Source organism: Cervus elaphus, chromosome 5, assembly GCF_910594005.1.
Source record: "Cervus elaphus chromosome 5, mCerEla1.1, whole genome shotgun sequence".
NCBI lineage: Eukaryota > Metazoa > Chordata > Mammalia > Artiodactyla > Cervidae > Cervus > Cervus elaphus.
The window spans coordinates 63,487,856-63,502,900 of record NC_057819.1 but is presented as its reverse complement, the minus strand read 5'-3'; the positions used below and the strand labels follow the sequence as shown (position 1 = coordinate 63,502,900).

The window sequence follows — 15,045 nt, the reverse complement described above, 5'->3', positions numbered from 1 at the left end:
AGCATAAAAAACTCATGGTTCTTTCTGTGAGTGAAACTCAACTCAAAAACAAGGAGACTCGAGTTATGGCCCTACCTGGCAACCAGCTAGTCACATAATGGCTTGGTGTCCTTGTCCATAAAACGGAAATAATACCTGCCTGACCCCTTCCAGAACTAGCAGTCAGGGAAAGGACTCTATACGTGAATAACAGAAAATACCACCTTGGTGGTTTGGAATTTGTATTTGAGGGAAACATGAAATGCCTGGCAAGTGGCTGAGCCTCACAGATCAAAAGTCTCAAGAGAGACAATGTACAGCAGAGAAGTCCACCCAGGCTTCTGATTGAAGCATTAGTGAGGAGGCTGGTTTCACCAGGGCCTGCGTGATGGGGCAGCGCAGGCTGCGGGTCCATGAACTATACACCCCTTAAAAAGTCGTATAGAGAAGTAGGAAAGAAAGGAAGTATAAATGCCAGAACCGGGAGTGGCTTCCTAAAATGTTGCCCTGGGTCTGAAAAGCTACAGCAAAGGGTTTTCAGGATGCTGCTGGGAAGACTGGAGAAGTTAGAGAAATGAGTTACCCGGCACCTCCGTAAGGGCGTCAGAAAAGGTGCGCGGACACTAGACCCCGCAGAATGCGCCTCTCACGGGATTCTGATCACTCACTGTCCTGTGCCCCTTGAGAACCAGGCTCCCAGGCCCATCTCATTTATAAGCAATCATGTCACACACGAGTCAGGTTTGTACAAGGGACAGAGACCTTGGTCATTCTGTGAGTTGAAAGATTTTCAAAGTTGAGGAGAGAGTGTCACTTTACTAACCTGAGAGAGGTTAATTAGGAGGTTAATCTGAAAAACTCCATCAAAGGGGAGTCTTCTATCCCAAGAGACACTTCCTACAAGTCAACGTCCCCTGAGAGTCACAGGCCTTAGAAATCATCCGCCACAGCTGCCTAACTGACCACCTTAGGAGGCGGGAACAAGACCCCCTGGGCACGTATCCCGTAGCCACTGCCGTCACACAGTCTGAAGCCAGGAGCACAAGGTTTGAGTGACCCCTCCACCCCACAATGCCGCCATCTGCACCAGGATTGTGTGGGTCCAGGAGGCTGGTCAGGGCATGAGCCCCAGACTCTCTGAACCAGGCACCTGGCTGACCTCTCTGGGCCAATACCTTCAGCCCCCTTCTATGAAAACGAAGCTAACAGTACCCTGCATGTCCACTGCACACTGCTGTCTGGAAAGGAAAACTGTCTGTGAAAGCACTTTACAAACTGCAAAGTACAAATAAAGACCAAGCCCGGAGCGCAGCACAAGAAGACTCGAGTCGCCTTCTGTCTGGAGACTGCACATGGCCATGATCCTGTGTAGCTATTCCCATCTGGGGGATCGGGGGGTGGGGGTGGTCTGCTCCATTCCTGCAGCTGGGCTGACCCAGTGGCTTGGCCAACAGAATACAGCAGAATCAACCTGTTAGGTGGGGGGGTCCCCATCTGGGGCCCCAAGAGACTGTGTCTTCTGCTCCCACTACCCTACAGCCATGAAGCTGCCAAGTCAGGGCAAACCCACTGGATGATGAGTAACACAGACCTCCATCACCCCATCACCCCGGCTGGCAGCCACCGGTGTGAGGCAGGCCATCCCAGACGCCCAGCCACGCTGAGCAAGTCCTGCCAGCAGCAGCCATGCTCACCCAGAGCAGCAGATCCACCTGGCAACCACACAGACTCACGAGCACGTGTGATCACTGTGTTTGGAGTCTTTTGCGGTGGTTTATTACGCACAAAAGCTAACACACACTGCTCTCTCAGGGTGAGTCACGGCAGCGCGCCCCCTGCTCAGGAGGGACAAGCCAACAGGCTGACTGTCCCGAGGCTAGCAGAGGCCACAGGGAACCTGCAGCCCACCTTCCTACAGACGGGGGGCTCTCCTCCAAGACTGGCCACCAGCTCATCTCCACGGCCCGTGCTTGAAGCTTCCCCCTCACGTCGCCAGTGGCACAGGGCCTCCTTTCTTTCAGAGTCTGTCTTGCAGTGTTCTAATCACCTTTCACACCCTGAATTCTGCAGTCAGAAAGGACTCGAGAGATGGAAGACAAATCTTCACTTGAGAGTCGAGGCCTAAGTCCCGTGAAGAGAAGGGACCAAGAACAGACAGCTACACGGTGGCCAGGGCCTGCCGTCAGAGGGCGGGGCCTTCCCAGCTTCCCTCAGCGGTGTAACACTGCTCTGGATTACACTCCTGCCCCTCACTGCAAATCGTGTTTCCCATCACGTGCTTTAGCCCCGGACCGACAGCCATGCTCTCTCTGCTGTCCGCCAGCCACAGAGAAGCCTGACTTGTCTCAAGGGAGATGAACAGAAGCTGGCTCAGTAAGACAGGCAGCTATTGTCAAATCTGTGTGACCAGAGCTTAATTTAGGCTGGGCAGCCCTTTCCCCAGGCCCAGTGGCCAGCAGGGCCCCTCAGGTTCCTAACCGCATCACCTGATCGACCAGCCCTCCAGAGCCCATGGAAAGGCATCTTGGAAGGTTTAAGGTGCACATTAACTTTACTTCTCTTGCTCCAGATGAATGGTTTTCACCTTCTGGAGCCCTAAAGCACATTTATTTGGGGCTCAAAAGTCTCTGAAAACATAATAAGTACAATGGATGCCCTCCTTGGGGTAGGACCAACCAAACTGTGCACATAAGGCTTCTGTCTGGACAAGTCATTTATTCTAGAAACAGCTCCCACATCAGTCCTGCCCTGAACTACCCTAGGTTAGGAAAACAAATGTCTTGCTAGACCCTCCAAAGTGGGACCAGGCTGCGTATGGGTGGGGCAGATGTTCCTTTTGGTTTAAGGACACTCAGGGTAAAAATGGAAATGTTTTTTGAGGTTTTTTTTTTCTGAGATGCTTTTAGCATCCAGGAGCTGGTGCAGCACCCAGGACCCCAAGTCGGGAGGCTGGGGGAATGGGAGCAGCTGACAGGGAGGGACAGGGGAGGGCCCCGCTGACCTTTGGTGGGTGTCTCGGGGCTCGGATCGAAGAGGTCCACGCGGAAGAGCAGGTACTGCTGGGCTTGTATGAGGAGGCCAGCGAAGTCTCTCTCCACGGAGGCGAACTGTTCAATCTTATTCTTCACGGACGCGAGGACCTGTCAAAACCAGCACTAATGACGCTAATACTTCAGCACGGAGTTCTGCTCTGCGTTATCAGGACATCTGTAAGGCACAGCCCCCACTGCAGGAACGACGGGGTTTTAACTGCCTGGGTGTTCTGGGGGGAGTGGTGCTCTCAAAACATCAAATCAAACAAGCTTCAAATCTTCAGTTTGTCTAGAATGATCCACACAACCAGCGTAAAAGGACCGGGCTGGAGAGCAAATGAGAGCAGGGGAGAGGGGCAGGGCCGGAAGCAGGAGCGGGACCTGCACATCAGCCACGCCTCTGGCAGCAGGTGTGCGCAGGCACACGGGGCGGGCCCGGGGGCAGAGCCTATGCATCAGCCACGCCTCTGGCAGCAGGTGTGCGCAGGCACACGGGGCGGGCCCGGGGGCAGAGCCTATGCATCAGCAGGCGCATGGGGTGGGGCCGGGGTGGGGGCCGGGGGCGGGCCTATGCATCAGCCAAGCCTCTGGCAGCAGGTGTGCGCAGGCCCACGGGGCGGGGCCGGGGGCGGGGCTGGGGGCTGTGCATCAGCCACGCCTCTGGCAGCAGGTGTGCGCAGGCTCTCGCCGGGCGGTACCTGGTACAGGGAGCGCACGCTGGGCTGGAAGACCATGTTGGTGTTGAGCAGGAAGGATCGCAGGAGGGGCTGCGGGTAGCTGGCCAGCTGTGTGATGATGCCAATGAGCAGCAAGTTCACGTGCAGCGAGTTCTCCAGCATGTTCTCCAGCTTGGACAAGACGACGCTGATGAACGGGCCTGCGGAAGGACACGAGGCTCAGGGCCGGCTGGGCGCAGGAGCCGTCTCTCCTGAAGACCAAGCAGTCAGGGGGCTGCGGCGGGGGCATTGGGGGCAAATCAAGTTCAGACAAGTGCAGCGGAGGGGACCAGGTCGACTGGTGCCTCAAAACCAAACCACGAGGCATACCACCGCCACAAAGACAAAGCAGAAACCCGTGCTTTGGGAGCTAGTATTTTGACTCCCTGAGCAGTTTTAATACTTTGAAAATTATCATGGACCTTAGAAAAAATGACAAGTGATTTAATTTTTAAAACCGAAATGTACTTTTCATACTATTTCTGTATCTCCTGGGGCTGCCAATGCTTTAAAACATGGCACTCTTCATTCCCTGATGGTGCATGCTATAGCCAACAATGCCAAGACTGTAGCCCATCAGGCTCCTCTGTCCATGGAGTTCTCCGGGCAAGAATACCAGAGTGGGTTGCCATTCCCTTCTGCAGCGGATCTTGCCCATCCAGGGATCTAACCCATTTCTCCTGTGTCTCTTACACTGCACCCACTGAGCCATCAGAGAAGCCCTCATGCTCTATAGGGTGTCATGCAAACATTAGCGGCCATCAAAAGTTTAACAAAGTCTTCCTGTTGTTAAAGAATAGCAAATACCTACAAACTATGTTTACCAACAGCAGCATTGAGAAGGGGGGGTGGGGGGTGGTCACAGAACCGATGGACAAGACTCTCTACTCCCAGTGCAGAGGGCCCAGGCTCTATCCCTGGTCAAGGAACTAGATCCCTCCTACCATAATTAAGACTCAGAGCAGCCAAATAAATGAATATTTTTTTAAAAAAAAAAGAGAATATGAGAGGTGAAGGAGGCCTTGGCTATAATTTTAGAGCCACAACTTTAAGCTATGGAGGGGAGAGACTCAGTGCTCAATTTGGGGAACTGGAGTCCGGTGTGTCCAAGTTTCCTTAAACAAGAAATTCCCTTAGACTGTAAAAGCAGTTCATTTAAAAAAAAATAGACAAAAAGAAGCTTCAACTAATTTGGGTCACTAGAAAAATAATATGCTTTTCATTTGAGTTGACTGAAGACAAGGAAAATCCAGAAAATAAATCTGGCATTAATAAAATTACTTGAAGATGTTTTCCATTTTCACCATAAAAGTGGTCCATTAAGCAAAATCAATGAGAATTTTCTATTTCCCCCAGTGGAGCTATTGATGATGCCTCTAAACCATGGCATGTTTTTGACAAAAGCACATAACCCCTGATGAATAAACATGCCTTGTGAAGATTTCACCAACATTAATATGGGTTTAACAAAAACATACTCCATCACAAGGTGCTTCATTCAGAAGCCTTGGTAGTGGGAGAGGCTAAACCTTTGTAAGAAGGCAGACGCTATCTGTGAGAAACGGGAAAAGCAAACCTAAGCCTCTTCCCCACGCTGACAAGTAACAGAGTCCTGGCACTATTTCTGCCACTACAAACACAGATGCTGTCACTGAGGCACCTTAGAGCCCAGGAGACACCTTCCATCTGTGTGTCAAGACTGGCCCCAACTTCCCCTTCCCTGGGAGTGGGCGGAGCTCCTGAGTCACTGTTCATGACACAGGGAGGTCAATGAATTCTTCGAATAGAGAGCCCCTGCTTACAAAACAAAGCTGGAGACAGTGCCAACCACATCCAGAAACTCTGGACTGCAACACCACTATGACAGAAACTTGATGGGGCTCCACCAAGAACCCCCAAAATGTCACCAGCAGCTCTACTTAATTCTAGTCTTCCAGGCAGATCTACCAGGGGAAGGCTACTGTCCTTACTCCCCGACCCCAGCCTGGGCTCACGCCCTCCCCGACCCTGCTCCCCTGCAGTCCCTGGGACTCAGTCCCTGGGACTTCCAGAGGAACGAGACAGGTGGCTCAGGTGATACTTGGGTGGGAAGAGCCTCCTATAAAACATATCTCCTTGGACTTCCCTGATGGTACAGTGAATAGGAATCCATATGCCACGAATAAACATGCCTTAGGAAGATTTCACCAACATTAATACGAGTTTAACAAAGACATACTTCATCACAAGATGCTTCATTCAGAAGCCTTGGTAGCGGAAGGGGGTAAACCCAGGGGACACGCGTTTGAGCCTTGGTCCAGGAAGATCCTACATGCTATGGGGCAGCTGAGCCTGTGCTCCCGAGCTCGGGAACCACAGCTACTGCGCCCTCAGGCCGCAGCGACTGGAGCCCACGTGCCTAGAGCCCATGCTCCAAAACAAGAGAAGACACCGCAGTGAGGAGTCTGTGCACCACAACGAAGAGGAGCCCCTGCTCACTGCAGTGAGAGAAAGCCTACGCAACAACAAACACCCAGTGCGGCCAAAAATAAGTTAATTTTAAAAAACCTCCTTAATGAGAGCCCTCACCTTCCTGGCCACCCTACAGACACAGAAGCCGCGCAGTGCAGTGGCAGTACTGACGGTCCATGTCCAGCACTACTGTCAGGGAGGGAACCCAGCCTGCCACCATGCCCAGGACAGTCCCGTCATCACTGTCTCACCTGAACAACAGGGTATCAGGTCAAGGTCAGCAGACTGTCTATAATCTACTAACACTGTTAATTACAGCTTCTTAGGCATGTGCAATAAGAAACATATTAAACCCTTTCAAGTTCCTGTTTTATTCTTAGTCGATTGTAGCACTTTAAAAAACCTCCTGAGCGAAATGCAGGAGGAAGGGGAAATGGGCAAGCAGCTGAAAATGAGAAAACTCCGTTATAGTTCAGAAAGCCACAGGTGTGTGTGGGAATGAGGGTGTATTTTTTCCATTCTGAGAAGACAGATTAACTCCACACCCATAAATACTGAATTTTCAGAACAACAAATGATATGTCATTCCCTTCTCTCCCCTCAGGCCCTCTTCCCCTGCTTCAGTGACCCCCACCCTGACGGGTGCTTCCTAATTCCTAGAGGCGCCACCCTCATTCTGAGCCTCAGCTCTGCTGACTCCACCTGGGAACAACCTCCCGAACGCAGACCATCACCTCCACCTCCCCTGCCAGCACTGCCCGAGGCCAGTCTCCTCACCTGTCTGGTGTTCAAGTAACAGTTTTTCTATTTTAATAAAGATTAAAATGATTGAAAAATTTTCTTCTTCTAAGAGTATAGGGGTATAAAATAAGGACTAGACCTCCTGCCAGAGGCAACTCCTGTTAACAGACCCAAGTGCATTCTTCCAGCAACGTTTCATGTATATAATAAATATAATAATTATCATTAAAAACATTAATCACTTACTATGTGCCAGGCAGTGTTGTAAGCACTTTTCATGTAATGACTTACTTAAATATTCACAACAACCCTACAAAGTGTGTTTATTGTTGAGTTGGCCAAAAAAGTTCACCTGGGTTTTTCCATAAATGTGACCCAATTGAACTTTTTGGCCAACCCAATAGTTATCCCCAGGCTGCAGTCCATGGGGTCGCTAGACTTGGATACGTCTTAGCAGCTAAACCACCACCACCAAAGACGATGCAGAATGTCACAGGCACAGTGAGTAAGTGGAGTCACAATTCTCATTCAGGCCATCTGCTTCCAGCGTCAGTACTCTTAACGAACACACTGCCTTGCTCCCCAGGGTGAGTGAGTGTATGTGTGTGTGTCTGTCTACCTCCTGGTAGTTTTTTGAAATAAATGATAAAATGACAATACTGTCTACACACTGTTCAGCCTCTCGTTTTTGCACTACAGTGTCTCCCACAGAGACTGTGCCGTATCACCATGCACAGAGCCATCTTGTTCATTCACAAGACATCCGGTTGCCATGGGTGTTACATGAGCAAAACAGTCCCCTACTGGCAGACGCTTAGGTGACTTCTGTTATAAGTAATGCTTCAATGAACATCTCTGTGTAAGCATCTCCGCTCATCATGTGACCACAGCTGTGAAAATGTTCCTGCAGACACTATCACTCCTGCATTCTGAATCCAGATACAATGACAAGCCTCTTACTTGGATCTTCCTGGCACCAGCCTCTCCTCACTCCAATGCTCTCCCCACAGTCTTCAAGACTGGCCTTTCCAAACAGGAATCTGGTCACACCACTCACCCACTCTGACGGGCAGTCTTCAGGGCCTGGAGCACAAGCCCCCACTCCTCAGCGTGGCCTGAGGGCTCCCTGCGTCAGCGTACACCAATCTTGTGGCTTCCTCTCTACTCCCGATATCCAGGCCCTGTCACCCCCGGGTGGTGGCAGGCCCCTTCTCTTCACCTGTTGTTTCCCCTGCCTGACTGCCGTTCTCAGCTGCTTTTACCCAGAACCTTCTGTCCTCTATGGCCCCTCTCTGTGAAGCCTTTCCCACTGCCCGCACTGGGCCCCCATAGGATTTGGACACTATGACTAATAATACATTTCTCATGAAGAGCATACAGTTCTTTGTTGATGTCACCTCTGAAAGTCTACAGTTCCCTTCATTTCTGTGTCCTTAGTATTTAGCACAGAGTATCAGGGGATTGATGAAAGATTGCTGAATGCATGAATAAATAAAATAAATTAGATAAATGAAATGGAATGCTCTGATTTTGTTGAGTAGTAAATTCATTTCTGCAGAAATTAGGATTCCATGGAGAGTGCATGGTAAGTCACTTCAGTTGTGTCCAACTCTTTGCGACCCCATAGGCTACAGCTCTCCAGTCTCCTCTGTCCGCGGGATTCTCCAGGCAAGAAAACTGGAGTGAGCTGTCATTTCCTCCTCCAGGAGATCCTCCCAACCCAGGGATTGAACCCGTATCACCTGCAGCTCCGTATTGCAGGCAGATTCTTTACCACTGAGTCACCAGGGAAGCCCTCCATGGAGAGAGGGAAGTTAAACCAAATGCTGCAGAACAAACTCAGAAGTTTGGACATGACAAAGTTCACATACATGGGGAGAGAAAAGAAGCTGTACAAGGTTGAAAGGGGGAAACAGACAAGGTTTCAGTTAAAATTACCTATATGTATCCAAATCTCAGATTATGGTTTGTTGATTTTCAGGTGTACCATATTCAAAATATTGGTATTATTTAATAGGTGATGTATTAGATTTTTTTTTTTTTGCCCTAAGTTAACTGTGTGGATCACAACAAACTGTGGGAAATTCTTCAAGAGATGGGAATACCAGACCAGCTTACCTGCCTCCTGAGAAACCTATGTGCAGCTCAAGAAGCAACAGTTAGAACTGGACATGGAACAATGGACTGGTTCAAAATTGGGAAAGGAGTATGTCAAGGCTGTGTATTGTCACCCTGCTTATTTAACTTCAATACAGAGTACATCATGAGAAATGTCAGGCTGGATGAAGCACAAGTTGGAATCAAGATTATCGGGAGAAATATCAATAATCAGATACACAGATGGCACTACCCCTATGGCAGAAAGCAAAGAGGAATTAGAGTGTCTTGATGAAAGTGAAAGAGGAGAGTGAAAAAGCTGGCTTAAAACTCAATATTCTAAAAACTAATGGCATCTGGTCCCATCACTTCATGGCAAATAGATGGAGAAACAATGGCAACAGTGACACACTTTATTTTTTTGGACTCCAAAATCACTGCAGTCAGTGACTACAGCCATGAAATCAAAAGATGCTCGCTCCTTGGAAGAAAAGCTATGACATCCCAGATAGTATGTTAAAATCAGAGACACTACTTGCCAACAAATGTCTGTCTAGCCAAAGCTGTGGATTTTCCAGTAGTCATCTATGGATGTGAGAGTTGGACCATAAAGAAGGCTGAGTGCTGAAGAATTGATGCTTTCTAACTATGGTGCTGGAAGAGACTCTTGAGAGTCCTTGAACTACAAGGAGATCAAACCAGTCAATCCTAAAGGAAATCAGTCCTGAATATTCTTTGGAAGGACTGAGGCTGAAGCTGAAACTCCAATTCTTCGGCCACCTGATTCAAAGAGCTGACTCATTTGAAAAGACCCTGATGCTGGGAAAGATTGAAGGAAGGAGGAGAAGGGGATGACAGAGGAAGAGATGGTTAGATGGCGATATCATCAATTCAATGGACATGAGTTTGAGCAAGCTCCAAGTGATGGTGATGGACAGGGAAGCCTGGCGTGTTGCAGTCCATGGGGTTGCAAAGAGTCGGACATAACTGAGCAACTGAACAACAATACTTTGCTTCCTCAATTTACTTAGTGCCCAGGGATGAAGCTCCTCTATAAGAAGGCCAGTATTCTGAAGAACAATCTTCACTAGCAGTGGGTAGTCCTGCTGTCCTGGAGAACACAGCATACAAACTTGGAAGTCCTGCTGAGTGAGAGCAGATGCGGTACCTGGCGGGCAGAGCTGGTGTTAGCTCTGTCCTTCCTCCCACCAAACTCTGCCTCCGCCTGTGGTAGGCCAGCGCCCTCATGCTCCCCACCCTCCCCTCATCAACTGGGACAAGCCAGACTGTCTAATCCTTTTTACTTATGATTGATTGATTGAGTTTTAATTAAAACCCATTTACACTGAAATGTTATCTCAGCTAGAACTTCAAGCCTTGTAATTGTGCAATTAAAAGCCTTCTACCTGTTTAAACAAATTTTCAGTCATCAGTAAATAGATGAAGAAATGTTGGAGGAGGTGGAAGAGCGCGCTGAGATCATGTCAGCCAACTGGTTGCACCCGAAGATGCTGTGACTTCATGGGTGATGAGTGATCCAAGCAGGTGGGAAGGGGGCGTGGTCTTTCCCCACCAAGCCGTCCCTTCCTGGCCGGGGAAGGACGAGCCTCAGCTGAGGCTGCTGGGGGCTGCCTGTGGTGACAGTAATGACGCGGCCCATCCTCCACCCCCAGGATCACATTTGGCTGTCCCAGGGTTAGGACACCAAGGCCATGTGGCTGAAGTGCCCAAGTCAGGAGTCCCCACAGGCCTGATGCAAGGCCGGTCTGTTCCTCTGGGATGCTGGCTCCTTCAGGACCCTCTCCTCTCACTGAACACCTTTCAGGCGTCCCACCTCAGCTGCCCCCAAGCCCAGGGAAACTCCCTCTGTGCCATGATTTCCAGATTCAGACTGTAAGGGGGAAGGACCCTGTGGGGCCTTCCCAGGACAGACCTCCCTCATGTCCTGCCTGCCTCTTGTCTGCAGAGAAAACTTTAGCCAAAGAAAAAATTTAATCAGAAAACTACAAAAGCAAAGGAAAATAGTCAAGCAAGACAAAATAATAACACTTTAGCCGTTAAACAAAATCAAGGACCTCTAGTTCCTCTTCAAAGGCTATAGATAAAAGTCTAAGTGATGTCCTGTGAGCTGTTTTGCAGATGTTTTTCAAACCCCCACCAGATAGAAAAAGTTAACTACATGATGACCAGACTCTGGCCATGACCTAAGCTGCCAGAATTCTGAGAACTGGCCCCAAAGTAATAGGAACAAACCAACCCTGGAACTGGAGATTCTGCAAACAACCAAGATGATGTTAGTCAGAGTACTGCAAGACTAATTTCAAGATGACGGTCAGAGCTGACAATGCCTGTTCTGCATGTGGTCCCCTCCCTCCGCCTATGCACACCCGAAGCTCCCCTTTAAAAGCTCTTGCCCCCAATCAGCAGTGGGGAGTTGGCTTTTGGACATGAGTCCACCTTCTCCCCAGGTTGCCAGCCTCCTGAATAAAGCAGTCTTTCTTTTCCTACCAACACGTGTCTCTCAAGTATTAGCTTTCAATCAGTGAGCAGCCAAATTGGACTTTGGTAATAAATTTACTTGGCTAATAATTTAATAATAATAATTCTACCATAATTCCTCACCTCAAGCCACTTACCTGATACCCTATCCTAGCCCTTTGCCTCTTCCATGATTTCTACCCACTGTTAGGGGTATACCACTGGAACACACCCATTCTTTTATTAGAGTGATGAGTTTATGTGGATCTGCTCTACTCATTTTTGGATGAAGATTTTGTGATTAATTGAAATGAGTTCCCAGGCAAAGGCATGACTAACTCCAATGGCCTGTACTGTCTTTATATAGCCTCACTGATTCAAGGGGTATTCTGAGCACTTACTGTATGCTCTGTCCACTGCTCAGAACCAGGCACAGAGCAGAGACCATGCCAACAACTGTGCCCTCATGGAGCACACGAGCCAGTGGAGGAAATCGGAATTGTTTTTTAAAACAATTAACGTATAAAACATATAAAAACAAATGCTAAGGAGAAAAATAAATTAAGACTAGAGGAGGAGAAGGGGATAACAGAAGATGATATGGTAGAATGGCATCACTGACTCAATGGACATGAGTCTGAGCAAATTCCAGGAGATGGTGAAGGACAGTGAAGCCTGGCGTGCTCCAGTCCATGAAGTCGCAAAGAGTCAGGCACAACTTAGTGACTGAACACCAAAAAAGAAGAAATGAGGCTATTAAATAATGAGACCAGACTTCTTGTGGGGTTTAGTGAGTCCTGTTGGCCTCTCAATAGAAGTTACTTAATGGCAAAATATAACCTCCAATTTGCTTGGGGGAGCAGGCGGGGAAAAAGACAATCATTGCAAGATGATAAAATAAGATAAAAATGAAACCACTCCTCCCTGCTCCTTACAAAAATACTTCCACCCCTCTGGTAGGTAAACTGAGAATGCCCCTTACCTGCACCTACCTCACTCCTCTGATGCAATACGTACAAGTACTTTCAAAAGCAGAAACCACAAAGCAATCTGAGGGCGTCACCTGTAAACGGGGTGCTCTGCATCCTTGCAGGACGGTGACTGGCAAAGGCAGCTTCGTCTCGCACTCTGAATGGGGATGGCGGGGTCTCTGTGGGGGGCGCCTCAGCTATGAAAGAGTCAAAGTCATCGTCCTCCTCCTCTGGGTCCTTCCCCTCCTCCTCCTCTTCCCCTTGGCTCCTGTCTTTCTCCCCCTCCGGCTCCTTTGTGACCAGCAAGGCATCTGGTGAGGAGAGATCCTGCTCCATCAGGCCCTCGGTGCTGGAACCCAGCTCTTTAATGATCTGGTCGTACTGGGCCATGAAATCTTCACCCTCGGGGCTAGCCGCTGTTGGCTGGGCACCAGGCTCCACCTCGGGGCTGGGGGCTGCTAACTCAGGGGTTGGCTCTGGGGTGACCTCGGCCTCGTTCTCTGGTTCTGGGTCCCTGGACACACTGTGGGGCATGTCCGAATCGTCCCTGCTATGTTCCTCCTCCGAATCCGTCTCTGGTTCAGGGCCAGGCAGAGGGCCGTTGTTCAGGGGGGCACCCTGGACCTGGGTCTGGGCTGGGGGCCCCATGGAGTCCTCCTGTGAACCACGGGCGTCTTCAGCATCCTTCTCAGCACACAGCCTGTACACCATCACATCGTCCTGGAAGTCAGATTCTTCGATGTAGGCCCCTTTGAAGAGCAGGATGGCGTTCTTCTTCATCTCCTGGATGTGTTTGGGGGGGTCCACGGGGGCCGGGGGACTGGCGTTCTCAGCATCCTCATACGGCCCGGGGGAGCCCCCGCCGGTCCCCGAGGAGATCCCGGTGTCGTAGCTGTCATCCCACTCCAGCTCTGTGTGGCTCTTCTCCTTCCGGGTCGCCCCAGGGACCTGCTGCAGAAGCCGGAGCACAGGGGAGGTGGCGCCGGGGGGCCTCTCCTCCGGCGGGCCCAGGCAGAATGCCTCGGGGTCAGGGGAGTCTCCGTCGTACAGGGCGGACCACACGCGGCAGTCCCGCATGCAGCGGAGAATGTTGGTGTGGGCCTCCCAGAGGTACTGCAGGTAGCTGATGTCCAGGGCTTTGCCGTACTCCACGATGCAGGCCGATGGCGCGAATGCCTCGGGTAGTGGTGGCTCCGTGGGCCCTGCCCCAGGAGACACACGAGTCAGAACGGGGTGCAGCTCTGCAGGGCTGCCCAGGCCCTGTCCCCCCAAGCCACTGTGGTTCTAAAGGTTTCTGATCATGATTCTCAAAGAACAAAAAAAATGGTTACATTTTTAGGAAGAAAAAATAAAAACAGAAACTCTACCCTGACAGAAGACAGAAGACAGAAAACCAACCTGGCCACTGCCAGCGGAGGTCTGTTAACTGGTGTCAGTCTTTGAGAAATTGGAGCTAATGACGGCAAACTCTCAAGCTGGGGGGGAGGATTAGGTGAAGTAATACTTCCAATATGGCACCTGCCATAGAGCAGGTCAGAATTAAAAAGATTTTTGCTTTGACTCTAAAGTAGAAAGCCTATATAATCCATGAACTTGGAAAACAGATTTTCTCTAGAAAACCCTGGGTTTTTTCGAAAAGCCTGTTAATTCATTCTGCCATCCTGAGAATTACTGGGAGTTTTATGTTCCAAGTAGTGTCTTGTGATAAATTTTCATATTCACTACCAAAACAGCCCCTTTACCCTAAGAATGATACACTGACTACCTCTGATGTTAAAAAGCTCTCAACCATGTAACTGAAATAGCTATGCAAACATCTGCATTGAAGTTTACATTTCCTTTAGGAGAAAAATGGACTCTCACAAGGGCAAACATAAATTCTACCATTTCTTAAAACATCCACCACCCAGCAGGCGCTTTATCGGTGCTGTCGAATTTAATCCTCACAACAAGCCTATGTGGAGACACTGTTTTCTCCATTTACAGGATGATGAAATTGAGGCTCAGAGACAAAGATCACCCGAGAGCCAGTGGCAGAGACACAAGTCAAGCAACAAGTCCTACTCATTACCTCCCCAAGTCAAGGTCATCTCACGTCAACCTCTCTCCTTATTTCGTTCAAGCCTCTTCATTATCTAAAATAAGGGCTAACTCTACCTTAGCTATAGCCAACTCCAACCCCCGGCCCCATTTTGTTTAAAAAGACGTGCGAATACCACACATCTCATGCTTGTACACTGAGGAGGCTGCTAGGAAGCCTAGTGAGAACTGAGGTCTGGGGACACTGACCAGGTGAGAGCTGGGCGTGTCAGTGAATCCTTATTACAACTTCAAGACGCAGAAAAGGACCCCGAGCTAGTCAGTCACAAAAGAGGCAGGACTCAGTGCAGCGCTCCCTGTCTGCCAAGAGAGACACACATCCAGGAGAGGTGGCATCTGGTATCCTCCTGTTTGTAAAGATTATCACCAGAGAGGGCTGCCTGGGAGGCTGGGACGCGGGACCCTGTGCTTCAGTGCTTACACCTGGACATGCATCTCCTCCTCCCCTCCAGCAACAGAATACAAAGAAGCTATGAGGAA

The 15,045-nt window shown here is 49.7% G+C and overlaps 1 protein-coding gene across 4 annotated transcripts in view; it reads right to left on the bottom strand.

Annotated features, from left to right (window-relative positions):
- Positions 1-15,045, bottom strand: part of FHIP1A (FHF complex subunit HOOK interacting protein 1A) — a 291,239-nt gene that overhangs the window by 3,424 nt on the left and 272,770 nt on the right. For all 4 annotated transcript variants that reach the window (XM_043902607.1, XM_043902606.1, XM_043902605.1 and 1 more), the window contains 3 exons: positions 12,558-13,667; positions 3,710-3,888; positions 2,981-3,119 (listed from right to left, as the gene is read on the bottom strand). In XM_043902607.1, the coding sequence (XP_043758542.1) occupies positions 2,981-3,119; positions 3,710-3,888; positions 12,558-13,667 (1,428 nt within the window). The remainder of the gene's footprint in view (positions 1-2,980; positions 3,120-3,709; positions 3,889-12,557; positions 13,668-15,045) is intronic.